Source organism: Nomascus leucogenys, chromosome 6 (genome assembly GCF_006542625.1).
Source record: "Nomascus leucogenys isolate Asia chromosome 6, Asia_NLE_v1, whole genome shotgun sequence".
Taxonomy (NCBI): domain Eukaryota; kingdom Metazoa; phylum Chordata; class Mammalia; order Primates; family Hylobatidae; genus Nomascus; species Nomascus leucogenys.
The window spans coordinates 100,723,724-100,740,205 of NC_044386.1; the positions used below are offsets into that span (position 1 = coordinate 100,723,724).

Genomic DNA, 16,482 nt, shown 5'->3' on the forward strand with positions numbered 1-16,482 from the left:
GTCACAAGAAAACAATACAAAGAGATCTGTGTATAATCCAGTTTCCCCCAATGGTAACATCTTGTAAAATTATAGTAGAATATTACTGATGTTGATGCAGCCAGGATATAGAATATTTCCATCATCACAAGGTTCCCTCATGTTACCTTTATATAGCCACAGTCACTTCCCTCCCAACCCCACTCCACCTTTTCTCCTATTTTTTCTAGAAGTTTTATAGTCTTACATTATACTTGTAAGTCCATTTTGAGTTAATTTTTGTGTAAAATGTGAAACTTAAACCAAGCTTTTTTTTTTATCTCCTGTGGATATCCAATTATAGCACCATTTGTTGAAAAAAACTATCTTTCTTCCATGGAATTCCTGCTACATCTTTGTCATATGTCAATTCAGTATATGCTTCAGGCTTATTTCTGTGTTCTCTATTCTATGTATATCTCTTACCAAATATCGCACAGTGCTGAATTCTGTAGCTATACATTAAGTCTTAAAATTGGGTAGACTTATTCCTCCCATTTTATTCTTCTATTTCAGTCGTTTTAGCTAATGTAATCCCTTTGCATTTATATATAAATTTTAGAATAATTTTGTCCATATCTACAAAAAGTCTTACTGAAATTTTGGTAGGAATTGCATTAAACCAGCATATCAGTTTGGGAAGAATTAATCTTTACTATGCTGAGGTTTTCAATCTATGAACATGGTATGTCTCTGTATTTATTTAGATCATCTTTGATTTCTCTCATTAGTGTCTTTGTAGTTTGTAGCATACAAGTCCTATACATGTTTTGTCAGATTTACGCCTAAGTATTTTGCTTTCTTTTGAGTGATTATAAATGGTATGCATTTTAATTTGGGTGTCCATATATTCACTGATAGTAGATATAAATACAATTGATTTTTATAAGTTACTTTTATGTCCTGTGAATTACTGAAACTCATTAGTTCTAGGCATTGAGTTTTTCTGTGTAGACAACAACATCATCAACAAACAAGGACAGTTTTATTTCTTCCTTTTGGATCTTTATGCTTTTTATTTTCTTTTGTTTCCTTATTGTAGTAAGTAGAACTTCCAGTAGTATGTTGAATAAGAGTGTTGAGATTGGGCATTCTTTCCTTGTCCCCAGTCTTGGTGAAAACATTTGGTTTTCATTATTAATTATGGTTTTAGCCATAGGATTTTTGCAGATGTTCTTTATGAGGTTGAAGATATTCTCCTCTAGTCCTAGTGTACTGACAGCTTTTAATCATGACTGGGTACTTAATTTGGTCAAAAAATTTTTTTGCATTCATTGATATAATCGTGTGATTCTTCTTGTTTAGCCTATTAATAGGGTGAATAACATCAATTGATTCTTGAATATTGAGCCATCCTTGCATTCCCAGAATAATTCTACTTGGTCATCATGTATAATTCTTTTCATATATTGATGAATTCAATTTGCTAACAGTTTGCTTATATATTATCTATATAAGTATATATATATATATATATATATATATATATATATATATATTTTTTTTTTTTTTTTTTTTTTTTTTTTTTTGCGGCAAGGTCTTGCTCTGTCACCCAGGCTGGAGTGCAGTGGCACAATCATGGCTCACTGCAATCTCCACCTCTCAGGCTCAAGAAATCTTCCCACCTCAGCCTCCCAAATAGCTGGGGCCATAGGCATGTGCCACCATGCCTGGCTAATTTTTATTTTCTTAATTTTTTTTTTTTGTAGAGACAGAGTTTTGCCATGTTGCCCAGTCTGGTTTCAAACTCCTGAGCTCAAGCAATGCACCTGCCTCGGTTTCCCAAAGTGCTGGTGTTATAGGCATGAACCACCATGTCTGGCCATGCATCTATATTTATGAAGACTGTTGGCTGGTAGTTTTCTTTTTTTGTAAATCTTTGTGTGGTTTTGGTACCAGGATAAGAGTAGCTTAATAAGATGAATTGGGATGTATTTTCTGCCATTTTCTGGAAAAGACTGTGTACAATTTATGTTAATTCTTTAAATGCTTGGTAGAATTCTTCAGTAAAGCCATCTGACCCTAGAGGCTTATCATTTGGAAGTTTTGAAATTACAAATTCAATGTCCTTAATAGTTACAGAACTATTCAAATTATATTTTTCATATTTGCATAGTTGTGGTAGTTTGTGCTTTTTGAGGAATTGGTACATTTCATTTAGTACATTTATGTGTGTAGAGTGGTTGGTAGTATTTCATTATTATCCTTCAGAAGTCTTCAGGGTTTGTAGTGATAGCTTCTCTTTTATTTCTGATATTAGTAATTTGTGTCTTTTCTATTTTTTATTGTATTAATGTTGCAGTCTTGCTAGAGGTTAGTTTCATTGATTGTCTCTATAAAAAATCTTGTATAGCTTTTTTAGTTGTTGTTGTAGGCTTTACATTATATAGACATAACTCATTACAGTCTACTAGTGATCATTTTACCAATTCAAATGAAGTGTAGAAAACTTATTTCCATTTACCTACCTCGTTTATACTATAATTGTCTTAAAATATTTCCTTTGCATACACTTAAAACTACATCACAGTGTTAACATTTTTTGCTTCAACCATCAAATAGAAAACTCAAGAGGAGAAGAAAAGTCTATTGTATTTACTCACATTTTGTTTGCCATGTGTTTTTCCTTCCTGATGTTTTAAGATTCTTTTTGTTTGTTTTCCTTCTGTTTAGTGAATGTCCTTTAGATTTTTTTTGTGATAGTTCTGTTGGTGACAAATTCTATTCATTTTCCTTCATCTCAGAATCTCTTGATTTCCCTTTCATTTCAGAAAAAAATATTTTTTGCTAGATAAAGGACCTTGGGCTGACAATTTTTTTCTTCCATTACTTAAAAATATAGCACATCCTTCTGTCCTCTTTCAGATAAGAAATCTACTGTCATCTGAATTGAGTTTCCTTTATAATTAATGTGTTATTTCTTTCTGCTTTTTTTTAAGATAATTTTATGTGTCTAGTTTTTAAAGTTAAATTATAATGGGCTTTTATGTATGTTTCTTTGGATTGATTGTTTGGAATTCTCTAAGCTTCTTGGATCTGTAATTTCATATCTTTTCCTAAATTTGTGAAGTGCTCAGCCATTATTTCTGAATCCCATTCTCTTTCTCTCTCCTTCCGCAACCCTATGACACAAATGTTAGCTCTTTTGTTATAGTATCACAGATCCCTGAGGCTTGGTTCATTTTTTTCCCAGTCTGTTTTTCTCTGTCTTGTTCAGAGTGAGTAATTTCTGTTATTCCATATTCTAATTTATTGATTCTTTCCTCTGTCCCCCGAGTTCATTCCTTTAGTTTGTTTATTTTGGTAATTATATGTTTTAGTGCTAAGGTTTCCACTTGATTCTCCATATCTTCTATTTATTTGTTGAAACTTTCTGTCTTTTTCATTGTTTTGACCATATTTGCAATTGCTTATTTAAAACATTTTATGATAGCTGCCTTAAAATCTTTGTCAGATATTTCTATATTTTCTATCATCTCAGTGTTGGCATCTATTGATGGTTTTTCTTCTATCCTGTTCAAAATATTTCTGGGGTTTGCTATGATTAGTAATTTTCAATTGAATCCTGGACTTTTAAAAATTGTTATGAGGCCCTGGATCTTATTTAAACCTTCCATTTTAGCTGCCTTTGACATTATTCTTGCAAGTGTGGGGAAGGGGCCACCATTTGTTACTGCCGGGTAAAGGTAGAAGTCCAGCTTCCCCATTAGGTCTTCATTGACACCCAAGGTGAGGGGCTTCTCATTAATGTTGTATAGAGAGGTGATTTACAGTTCTCCACATGTTTTACACTAAAGCTGTGGGTGAAAAGGGCTTTCTACTGTATGGCAGGGATGAAAGTCCCATCACTCTACTCAGCCTTCTCTGACAGTACCCCAACAGCTGGGTTGGAGTAAGTTGTTACTACCTGGGAAAGATGGAAGTCTAGGTTTCCCATTCAGCCACTTCCCATTCAGCCACTGCTGGCATGGGTGGGACGGGGCCCCATGTTTCTTTGGTGGAGTGGAGCACTTATTGTCTAATGTTTTCTGTCTTGCTGAACAGTCCCTTCATGGTCATTTGGCTAGAGAGATCAGACTTTGGTTTTGGCTTTTTTTTTTTTTTTTGCCTGTACCTGCTGGCAATTTCAGATTGCCAGCTACAATTCTGGAATACATGTGGCAAAAGAATTCCTAAAGAAGTCATCTTGTCATTCCTTGGGTACCAAGGTTCCTATCTGATCTGTCTTCTCTCTACCTTTCAGAGTCTTCTTATGTTTGTTTAACATCAAATATCTAGCATTTTTAGTTGTCCTTACTGGGAGAAATAGGGAAAAGTCTGTGTACTCCATCTTCCCAGAGTGGAACTGCAATTTATTTTTGTTCATTGTTGTTATATTCAGCATCTTCAGGCTCTTTGCAAATCTTTTACCTTAGATTTTATTTTCTACATAATAATATCATCTATGAATAATAATGGTTTTGTTTCTTCAAACCCCCTTTTAATTTTTTTAATTTTTAAGTTAACATACTGTAAAAATGACTTTTATGTTTTTTCAGTGATAAGAAGATATTACAAATAACTATATAGCATAAATTTGAACAACTAGATAAAATGAGAAAGTTCTGAGGAAAATAAACTATCAAAATCAACTCAAGAAAAACAGGGAAACTTTTACAGGCCTGTAAAAATTAAAGAAACAGAGCGATTTTAACTCTTTCCACAAAGAAGTTTGCCACCCTTCTAAAATGCAAGAGTTTTATGAATTTTAACATATGCAGGGTCATGGAACCACCACCACAATCAGGATACAGAAGAGTTGGTTCTGTCACCTTTGAAAGTTCCCTTAGGCTGCCCTTTTGTCCTCCAACCATCTCCCCACCCCTAACCCCTGGCAACCATTTTTCTGTTCTTTCTTTTTCTGCCTTTTCCAGATAGCGTATAAAATGAATTCATACACTTTGTGATCTTTTAAGATAATTTTTCTTCTTAATCTGTTAAAGTGGTAAACGATTTCATTTATTTGCCAGTGTTCAACAAATCTTTGAATCCCTGGATTCAGTCGACTATGATTTTATTTGTAATTTTTATGTTCATGAGTGTGATGGCCTTGGAATTTTTCTCCTGTACTGGCTCCAAGGTTACACTGACCTCACACTGATACCATGCTCATCTCTTTTACTGATATCAACGTTTTCTTTTTCCTTGCCATGTAACTAAGTTTGCCACCCTTCTAAAATGTGAGGTGTGGTTTCTCATTATCTACATCCTGGAATTTGTATTCCAGGTTTGGAATTATTTATTTCTTCAATGACTTATAGAACTTACTGTTTAAAACCATCTGGTACCAGTGTTTTCTTTGTGGAAAGAGTTAAAACCACTCTGTTTCTTTAATTTTTACAGGCCCGTAAAAGTTTCCTTGTCTTTCTTGAGTTGATTTTGATACAGTTTATTTTCCTCAGAATTTTCTCATTTTATCTAGTTGTTCAAATTTATGCTATACAGTTATTTGTAATATCTTCTTATCATCTTTTAATCTTTACTGTATCTGTAATTGTGTTGCCTTTCAACCATCATTTTATTTGCGTTTTCTTTCTTTTCTTTTTCTTTTTTTTTTTTTTTTTTTTTGGTCTTGAGTGACCTTGCTGGAGCATCATCAGTATTTTAAAATCTTTTCACAGAACCAGCTTATAATTTTGTCAACTCCCCTATTATATGTGTATTTTTATTTAATAAATTTTGTCCATATCTTTATCATTTTCTCTACTTTCTTTGATGATTAGCCCATTATTTTCAGCTTTTCTTCCTTTTTAATATAAGCACTTGAGATAACTTTTCCTGTAAGCACTGTTTTATCTTTAGCTGCATTCCACAATATTTAATATGTAAAATTTTATCATTCAGTTCTAAATGTTTTAAATTTCCAGTATGATTTCTTCTTTGACCCATGAGTTATTTGGAGGTATGTTTCTTGATTTTCAAATATATAGTTATTTTCCAGTTACCTTGAAGACAAAAATCAAAACCTTTTTCTTTTCGAGTAACTATATATTCACAAGAAGTTGCAAAGATAGTACAGAGAAGTCTAATGTACCCTTCACCCAGTTTTCCTCATTGGTTCCCTCTTACATAACTATAGTAAAACATCAAAACCACAAATTTGACATTGCTACAGTGTGTGTGTAGTTCTATGTTATTTTATCACCTGTAACTTCCACTTCAGCGAAGACACCAAAGTGCTCCCTTGCCACTAAGATCTCCCTAATGCCACCCTTCAGAATCACACCCCACCCCTCTTCCCAGCATCCTTAACCTCTAGCAGCAACTCATCTGTTTTCTCTCTCCCCAGTTAACATTTTTAAGTGCCTTATAATTAATTGTGGTGTTGTCAGAAAGCGTGGAGTGGGTCATTCCAGTTATTCAGAATTGTTGAGAATTATTTGATGACCCCATATAAGATTATTTTCATATTTTGTTTATGTTTAAAGAGACATTATATATAGCTATTAACCTTACTGCTTTTTGTCTGCTTGATCTATCAGTTTCTTAAGGAGTCAGTTAAAAATCTCATGCTAGATTTTCCTTTTAGTTATTTCAGCATTATGAGGCTATGTTATGAGGTGTGAACACATTTAGAATTGTTATATATTCTTTATGATTGAAAGCAGTTATAATTTGTATCCTGAGTTTATCTCTATTATTTTTGTTTGAGTCTACCCTGTCTATAAAGTGGTACTAGCTTTATTTTTATTAGCAGTTGTCTGAGCTATCTATCGACCCACATATCTATGTCTATATCTATCTACTTGTATCTAGTTTTTATTCTTTTGTTTTCAACTACACACACACCTACATATGTATGTGTGAATGTGTATGTGAATGACTGTTGCTTTTTGAACTTTTTGTCTTCTTTTATTTTACCTGTATATTTCTTAAATGGTTTATGGTTGGATTTACAATGTAAATCTATCTTGACAATCTTTGCCTCTTAGATGAATCTCTTTAAAATTATTTTTATTATTATATTTAAAATTATTAAAAATTATCTTTAAAATTATATTTATCTTTAAAATTATATTTAACCCCTTAAATTATAAGTAAAATTATTTCACATTTAATATTTATTCCATTTTCCCTGTTTTATTCTCTGCTTTATCTTTTTATTGATTATATTTTCTCATTCCCTTTCTCCTCCTCTTGATTCTGTTTCTAATTCTATTTCTGTGATTGTTTTTCTTTCTTTTTTCTTTTTTTTTTTTGAGACAGAGTCTCACTGTATTGCCCAGGCTGGAGTGCAGTGGTGCAGGCTCCGTTCACGGCAAACTCCACCCCCTGGGTTCAAGCGATTCTCCTTCCTCAGCCTCCCAAGTGGCTGGGATTACAGGCGCCCACCACCATACCTGGCTAATTTTTGTATTTTTAGTAGAGTTGGGGTTTCGCCATGTTGCCCAGGCTGGTCTTGAACTCCTGAGCTCAAGTGATCTGCCTGTTTCTGCATCCCAAAGTGCTGGGATTACAGACAGACATGAGCCACCGCACCCAGACCTATCTCTGTGATTGTATGGTGAACTCAGAAAATTTGGCATGTATATGAAGGTTTTCAAAGTGTAAAATTTATGAATTTTTACTTTTACCCTCTTCCTGAATAACAGAAAAACCATTGAATATTTTCACCCCAATAGTATGTTTTCCTGGCTCATATCCTTTTGTTAACAGGTAAATTGCTCCATTTTTATTTGTAAAACCATAACATATTATTATTACTTCAGACAGTCACTTTTTGTTTAGATTTACCTGAATATCAACTCTTTCTTTTAATCATCATTCTTTGCCTCACAGGCCTTCATCTTGGGTCACTTCTCTTCTTTCTAAAGAAAAACATATTTTTGGAATTTCTTTTAGTAAGAGTATATTGGTGGCAAACTCCCTTGGGATTTTTTTTTTCTGTCTGTAAAGACCTTTATTTTACTCATTTTTGAAGATATTTTAGCTGGTATGCAATTCTATGTTGGTGATTACACTGAACTAATCATTACACTGCTATTTGACTTATACAATTGCTGTTGAGAAGTGAGCTTTAAGTTTGATTTTTGCCCTTTTGAAGTTAATCTGTCTTTTCTCTCTGGCTGCTGTTTTAAAGTCTTCTATATGTTTTGGTGTTTTGCAGTTTTGCTAAGAACAATCTAGATATGCTTTTTTTATTTATCTTATTTGGGATTTGTTGGGTTTCATGAATTGATGCATTTCTTCAGGACTGAAAGATTTTCAATAATTACGTGAAGTATACTTCTACCTCATTATTCCTATTCCCTTCTTGTGGAACTCTGATTAGATGTTAGGCTTTGTCACTCTATCTTACATGTTTCTTTACCTCTCTTTTATGTTTTCTTTATGTTACCATCTGAGTATTTTGTCATATATATATTCTAATTCTTTCATCCTCTCTTTAACACTGTCTAATATACTTTTCATCCATCTATTTAATTTTTAATAAGAATAATTTTTTAAATTTTGTGCTGCTTTTTCAAGTTGGCTGGGAAACCTTATTTTCTCCCTTCTCAAATTTCTCAGTCACTTCTTTTTTGTTTTAAAAATATTAAATATGTTTATTTTGTATTCTGTGTCTGCTCACTCCATAATTAGAAGTCTTCACAGGTCTGATTATGGTGTGTTGCTCCTTGTAGTTCTCTCTCTTAGAACCTTGTTTTTTGTTTTGAGACAGTCTTGCTCTGTCGCCCAGGTTGGAGTGCAGTGACATGACCTCGGCTCACTGCAACCTCTGCCTCCTGAGTTCAAGTGATTCTCATGCCTCAGCCTCATGAGTAGCTGGGATTATAGGCATGAGCCACCACTCCCGGCTACTTTTATTTCTTTTTTGTTGTAAGTAGAGATGGGGCATCACCATGTTGGTCAGGTTGTCTCAAGCTCTTGGCCTCAAGTGATCTGCCCACCTCAGCCTCTCAAAGTGCTGCAATTACAGGTGGGAGCCACCACACTTGACCTAGGACCTTGTTTCAATGTGTGTTTTATCTTTTGTTTTGTTTTGTTTTGATTTTTTTTTTCTGTGACAGCTCATATGTTTTGTCATTTTGTGGGAAGTTTTGTGACCGAAGTCAAAGCTGGTTCCTGCAGAGAAGATTCAAATTTGTTTCTGCCAGGTAGTGGGGCACCACCAGCCTGGAATCATTTTAAACTAAATTCTTATCTAGAGGCTTTAAAAAGATGTCCATATGTATTAATTAGGGTTGCCAACTCTTGCAAAAGCCATCTGGTAATGATTATTCCTCTGGGGGGAAGATTTTCCTCCTTCCATTCAGGGTCATTTCCAGATTAATTGTTTTCATGCATTTCCTGAGGGAGGGGATTGATTTATTTCCAGTTCAAACTTAAAATGAAGATATATCCTTTGGGGCTCCCTTTTTATCCGAGAGAAGTATCCTGTTAAACTCTCTTTCTTAGGAAGGAACTGGTATTTCTCTTCTGTTCCCAATATCCCATAAAGCTAAGAAAGACAGAGTTCAAGTTTAACCAGTTCATCAAATTATCTCAGAGCAATCTCCAGCTTCTGGGCTCTGCTTGTTTCTCAGAAAAGCTATGGTACAGCTTTTATTTACTTTTTGGCCTCCAGGTATTCCTTACCCATTTGCTATTTTATTGATACATTTACATCCCATGCAACACTTCCACTTGTTTTCGTTTTTGTGTTTCTAGAGACAGGGTCTCTCACTGTTGACCGGGCTGGGATACAGTGGTGTGATCTTACCTTACTGCAATCTCAACCTCTTGGGCTCAAGTGATCCTCCTACCTCAGCCTCCCAAGTAGCTGGTACTACAGGTTCGTACCACCACACTGGCAAAATTTTAAAAATCTTTGTAGAGATGGATCTCACTTTGTTGCCCAGACTGGTCTTGAACTCCTGGCCTCAAGCAATCCTCCCACTTTGGCTCTTTTACTTTTATTTAGTAGAAGGATCCACTATACTACCAGACATGGAAGTCTCCTGTCATGACACCTTTAGTCATTCTCCTATCATTGAATGTCCCCCTCCATGTTTTCTATTACAAACAATGTGATGATGAACATATTTGTATAGACATCTTTGTGTACCTTGTCCAGTTAGTTTCTATAATAAATTTCTAGAATATAAAAAGAAAGTGACAGAACTGAGGAATATTTGGAAAATAGCTTGGCACTACTTATAGACTAACTAGATTCTTAGGGCTCTTGATAGTCATTGCACACATTACTTTGCTTACTCCTTTCAAAAATCCCACTGGAACTAGCATAATGAAAACTCTACTGAGGGTCATTTCTATTAAGTAAATAAAAATATAGACACTGTTTCTGGAAACAAAAATAGCCAATTATTTTAATATTACCTAGAGTTTTTTTTAAGAGGACCTTCTCCCAAATTATTAACAGAAATAATTTCTTAACTAAGTAACATAATTCTGTAATGTGTTTGGAAACATGTAAGATGAGTCAAGATGAAGACCAATGAAAAACTGGTCCTATCAGGTTTGAAAACAACTGTAAACAACCGTGGATATTTTAATCCTTCCTAGGGTCTGATTGGTGGAGAAGTCCATGGTTTTCTCAGGAGACAGCTATTTGTCTGGGGACATCACTACAAAGGTTCTGTAAATCAATTCTAAATTGATTCCAGAAGGATGAAGGAGAGAATGGATGGGTAACTACATAAACAGCAGGAAATACCAGGATCCACTGGTAGGAAGTGGACTAACAAAGTGCAATGGAGATTTGGGGCTATCTGGGTAGTGTCAGAGGAGGAGGGATGTTGAATGACATACCAAGGGGTTTGGATTTGGTCTTGAATTCATGAAAGACAGAGCCATTAGTTTTAATAGAAAGTTTCACGGGTAGCATTTGCATTTTTATAAAATTATGCTGGCAACAAGGTACAGAGGAATTTAAGGGAGAAAAGATTAAAGGCAGGGAAATTAGGAATAGATGAGTGAATATTTTTAATGGTTTTATGAAGATATTAACTCACATACCACACAAACAATTTAAAGTGTAATGTTAAATGGTTTTTAGTATATTTACAGAGTTGTACAACCACACCACTGTCTAATTTTAGAACATTTTTGTCCCCCAAAAAAGAAACCTCCCACCCATTAGCTGTTACTCCTTATGCCCCTCATTCCTGCCCGATCCCTAATTACCCACTAATCCACTTTCTGTCTATAGATTTGCTTATTCTGGACATAATATAAATAGAATTATACAATATGTGGTCTCTCATGACTGGCTTCTTTCATTTCATTTAATGTTTTCAAGACTCATCCATGTTGTAGCATGTATCAGTTCATTCATTGTAATGTCTTAATGTATTAATTCATTCATTTTAATTGGCAATCTTCCATTATATGGATATACCCCATTTTATTCATCCATTTATCAGCTAATGGACACAGGTTGTTTCTATGTTTTGGATATCATGAATAATGCTGCTTTGAACTTTTTTGTACAAGCTTTTGTGTGGTTGTATGTTTTCATGTCCCTTGGGTATATACCTAGGAATGGAACTGCTGGATCATATGGTAACTCTATATTTAACTTTTTGAAAAACTGACACTGTTTTCCAAACCCCCTGCTCCATTTTACATTTCCACCATCAATGTAAGAGCATTCCAATTTCTCATCTCCTCCTTATACTAGCAGGTATGAAGTGGGTGTGATTATAGCCATCCTAGTGCGTGCGAGTGGCATCTCACTGTGGTTTTGATTTGCATCTCCTTGATGGCTAATGGTGTTGAATATCTTTTTATGTGCTTCTAGTCTTCTTGTATATCATTTGAAAAAATGTCTATTCATATTTTTTGCCTATTTATAAAAATTAGATTATTTGTCTTTTTATTTTTGAGTGGTAAGCATCCTTTGTATATTCTAGATACACAAGTCCCTTATCAGATATATGATTTGCAAATATTTTCTCCATTTCTATAGGTTGTTTTTTCACTTCCTTGATGGTGTCCTTTGAGGCACAAAAGTTTTAAATTTTGATGAAGCTCATTTATCTGTCTTTTGTCATTTGTGCTTTTTGTATCATACTGAAGAAGCCTCTTCCTAACCCAACCCAAGATTTACTCCTATATTTTCTTTAAGACTTTTATAGTATTAGCTCTCACATATAGATCTATGATCTATTTTGAGGTCCTTTTTGTGTATGGTGTGAGAAAGGAGTCCAGCTTCACTCTTTTGCATGTGAATATCTGGTTGTCCCAGCATTATTTGTAAAATATATTTTTAAAATAGTTTTTCTATACCCCCTAGGGCATTGTATTAATAATAGTCCAATCTAAAACAAATATCCTGAGCTATGCCATTGGCAGTGGGAATGGGTGTGCTGGGGAAGGTTGAGAAGGTAAGATTATAAGGACTTGGGAACTGCAGTCATGCAGGGGTCGGAGAGTAAGAACTTGAGAAGCTTTAGATTTCTGGTTCCCAACCTTCCCCTCCATATCAGGAGATCTGTGGCCTCATCATCCCACATGACATGTGGCCATCCCAGAACCAATCTGCTGGGGCCTACTTGTTTATCCTCATGACTGGAGGATCAAAGCCTGTAGCTGTATGATCAATTCAACCACAGGAAATAAGCCTCAATCAGGAGGACAGTTGAATTCTATTTTGTGGTTCCCTTAGACTGGAGCAGCTATGGCATCTCAGTTCAAAGAGAAAATGGTAAGGTTTGGATGGAAGGGGAATGCAGTAGCCAACTCCAGAAGCATCAGGCTTCTGTCAGTAATGCCAGTGATGTCAGCCAGGGCTGGCTACATAAAAAATAAACACTCCAAACAGAGCAATGGAATTGTCATGATCTTTGGGGAGAAGTTTAGGCTTTGGAATCACCTTGTTTGTAGGACACAATGCCCCAGAATTCTCCATCTTCATTCTGGATCCATTCCCTGGTTGCATGAGAATCTTGTTTGTTTTTGTTTTTTCCCCCATTTCTTGGAGTTGACTGTTCAGCCCTAGCAGTTACATGACCAATCCTAACTTTGGAAAAAATATTTAAAGAGTTCTCTGGACAGTTGACCCCATTTCTCGCTCAGTCGCCATGGGGACTGGCAGATGGAGAGACTGGTACCCAGGTAATTACAGGGTGTATCACCCATAGAACCTCTGCCCAGGGCCACAGTCTCTGATGAGAATAGGGAAAATGTGTTTAGAAATGATTTTGACAGCCCCTGACCTCGATGACAAATCCTCAGCTCTGAGAGCAGCCCCACCTTGAGAGCAGAAACAGAAGAGTTCTGTTCTGTGTGCTGGGAGGGAGTCACACTGTGCAGACGTCCGTGGGGCTCCTACAGAGAATCCTTTGATGAGAAACCTCTCCACCCAGGACATACTTGCCAGAGAGAGACCAGATGCTTTGTTCTTATGTAAGATGTTCTGACATGTGATCATTTGAGAGAGGTGCCCTTTAAACATAACCATCAGTTACTATTAAAAGTAAAGAGCTGAAAGTGATTTTAGAGATTGTTTAGTTCACCCCTCAGCTTTACTAAAGAGGAAACTGAGCCCAGATAATTGACAAGCTCAGAGTCATGAGAGAGTGAGTGCTGCTGGTCTCATGACCCTTTCTCTACTGCTCATTTCTGATGAAGAAACTGTTTAGCTTGAACAATAACTTGAAATAGTCCCAGAGTATAGATGAGTACTAGACCCTTGTTGGTGTCGAGAAAATAGAAGGTCCAAAAATGTGTTCACTGCCTGTGTTTCAGGAACCTTTAGGAGTCATATGGTTTTCTATGTGTTTGATAGAAAATTGCTACTTAGACCTCATCTTGGGTCATGATAGAACATTTCTATTCTCTCCTAGTAGCCATCTCATGAGCCACTTCACACCATGGCCATGTTGAAGTGAAGCACATCAATTTCACAAAACTCTTAAAGAACTTGATTATAGCCTAGTGAGATACACCTTACTGGAGCCTCCAGCTACTTCAGAGACTGGCTGCATGGCAGTGGGAAGGGAACAGCCTTCTGTCATCTATGTCTGAGATGGCTTTGGTTGGAGGATACAGACTTGTGAAGGAAGGAGAAGGACTCATCTGCATAGCCTTGCGCATGCACAAGAGGCTACACCTCCCTGCATGTGGAAACTGAGATTGCTGTTCCCAGGTGCCATAGAAAGAAGAGACTGAGCCACTGAAATGTGGAGAACTGAGGGGCCAAGTGGGGTCCCAGTTGGTTCAGTGTCTTTTGGATAAGGCCTTCTACAGCCAACACTGAAACCCCCAGAGAAAGCTTTCCCTCTAACATGGCATTAAGCATTTACAGCTAATCTGGGTGGGCGGGGCAGGGAGAGGCTCCACTTCCTATGATTCTCCTGCCATCAACTGGCTTTACAGGCCAGGCAATTTCCAAATGTGCCTTGGACTCAGAACTTACAAAGAGGATTAAAAGAAAGACGTTTAAAAATAAACAGGCTTTAAGTCTACCAATGTGACAATTGAAATAAATGTAAAAGTAATCATTTATTTTTGGTTTGATTCTAAAAGTAGCATATACTCTCTATGGAAAATATAGAAAATCCAGAAAGGTGTGAAAAAATAGTATCCATAATTCCATCACCCAAACCGACTCTTGCTAATTCATGAGAGCAGGACCTTGTGTTTCATGTCTGCTGTCACATCCTCAGTACTTGGAACAGTGCCTGGTACAGAGTAAGTGCTTAATAAACATTTGTTGAATGAATGAGTGTTACTGTTTTGGTATACTTATTTCCAGCCCTTTTGCCCTTTTTCTGTGTATATTTTACGTGATTGTAGTCAGTCATCATCATTAGATAATATCTTTTTTTTTAACTTACTATGATAACACAGGTATATCTATGTCACAACTCTTTACAAACTTTTTTTTTTTTTTTTGAGATGGAGTCTTGCTCTGTCACCCAGGCTGAAGTACAGTGGCAGGATCTTGGTTCTCTGCAACCTCTGCCTCCCAGGTTTGTGTGATTCTCCTGCCTCAGCCTCCCAAGTAGCTGGGACTGCAGGTGAATGCCAACATGCCGGCTAGTTTTTTTGTATTTTTAGTAGAGATGGGTTTTGCCATGTTGGCCAGGGTGGTCTTGAACTCCTTGAACCCCTGAGCTCCAGTGATCCCCCCACTTTGGCCTCCCAAAGTGCAGGGATTACAGGTGTGAGCCACCGCGCCCGGACTCTACAAACATTTTTAAAGGTGCTTAGTATTCGATGTATTGTGTACACATCATTTACTTATTTACGTTCATGCAGCTAGATATTTGAGATAAAATATCAATTTCAAAGATCCTTTGCACATAGGGCTTGCTCCTCATGGATAAGTAGACCAACTGGCTGTTTTACTAGGCTTCCTTATGCTCAATGGACCCTAAAAAGTTCATAAAATCACATTCTATTTTTTACTTTCATAGTCTCACTGGATTTACATAAAGAAGCTTTCACTTCTCCGTGCCAGAGGGAGGTCTTGAAATTAGAATCAGGACATTACCCTGTCAATCTACTGTAACTAAGAAATATATTTTGAATATTGTGTTTTATGAAGCATTGAATTCAGAGAACTACTCATTATGCTAAGTTCTGGCAATACAGAGTCTCAAGAATTCAACTGAACTCAACTACCTTCTCTATAGAGTCACTGCTTTCTCCCCTTTAAAAGAATTCCCTGGTTAGCCTGGTTAGAGAAGGTAATTTTGTCCAAGTTAATGTAGCACCATCTGCTGCTGAAAAGGAGTCCTTCAGGATGAGTTCTCTAGTTTTAAACATTGACTTGTATAAGAAATAAAAGGGAATTGACATGTGGTTTCTTGCAGGATCCCCTTGTGTCAGAACTGGAAACAATCTTTTTCAAAAAGACTGAGTGGACTTCTGGCTCCAGATGGCGACAGAGTACACTTGATTAACTCCTCCACCTGTTAGAAATTTCTATCAAAATTTAAAAGGAATATACAAATAGGGAGAAATGCATGTCAGAAACAGGAAACCATGGAAAGGGGCCAACACATTCTGGAACTCATGAGAACTTTCTGCACAACAAAGTGCAGGTGAGATTGGATTGAGGGAAGGGCTCATTAGCCTGCCATTGACCACATAAGAGGGAAAAGCCAAGGGAATGAGGGAGACAGATTCCAGCAGAGCCCCTCAATACCTACTAGCTCACAGTGGCTGGGGCTGCAGCTGAGGGTGGGTTATTTGGCACATAGTGCGAGGCAAGCATAGATCCTCCCTCTGTTCTGGAAAATGCACCAGGTGCTGGGTTCTGCAAACCCTTGGCACATGAAATTAACCAGGCATTACTAAGCCTGGCTTCTAAGAAACGCAGTTAAGTCAGTTAGGATAGAGTTATAATACAGTGTCAGTGTCTCCAACAAACTACCCTGAAACACTAAGTCCCAGAAAGCATTTAAACCATCTAGTTTCCAGGTCGAGTAACCAATATCCAAAGATTCTATACTCAGCCAATCATTCACATGT

At 36.4% G+C, this 16,482-nt stretch overlaps 1 protein-coding gene across 6 annotated transcripts in view; it reads left to right on the forward strand.

Annotated features, from left to right (window-relative positions):
- Positions 1-16,482, forward strand: part of IL16 (interleukin 16) — a 108,356-nt gene that overhangs the window by 42,893 nt on the left and 48,981 nt on the right. The window contains exon 2 of one of the 6 annotated variants that reach the window (XM_030814907.1): positions 15,822-16,052. The exons of the other annotated variants lie outside the window; for them this stretch is intronic. Coding sequence (XP_030670767.1) covers positions 15,975-16,052 — 78 coding nt within the window. The 5' untranslated portion in view covers positions 15,822-15,974. The remainder of the gene's footprint in view (positions 1-15,821; positions 16,053-16,482) is intronic. 6 annotated transcript variants of the gene reach the window in all.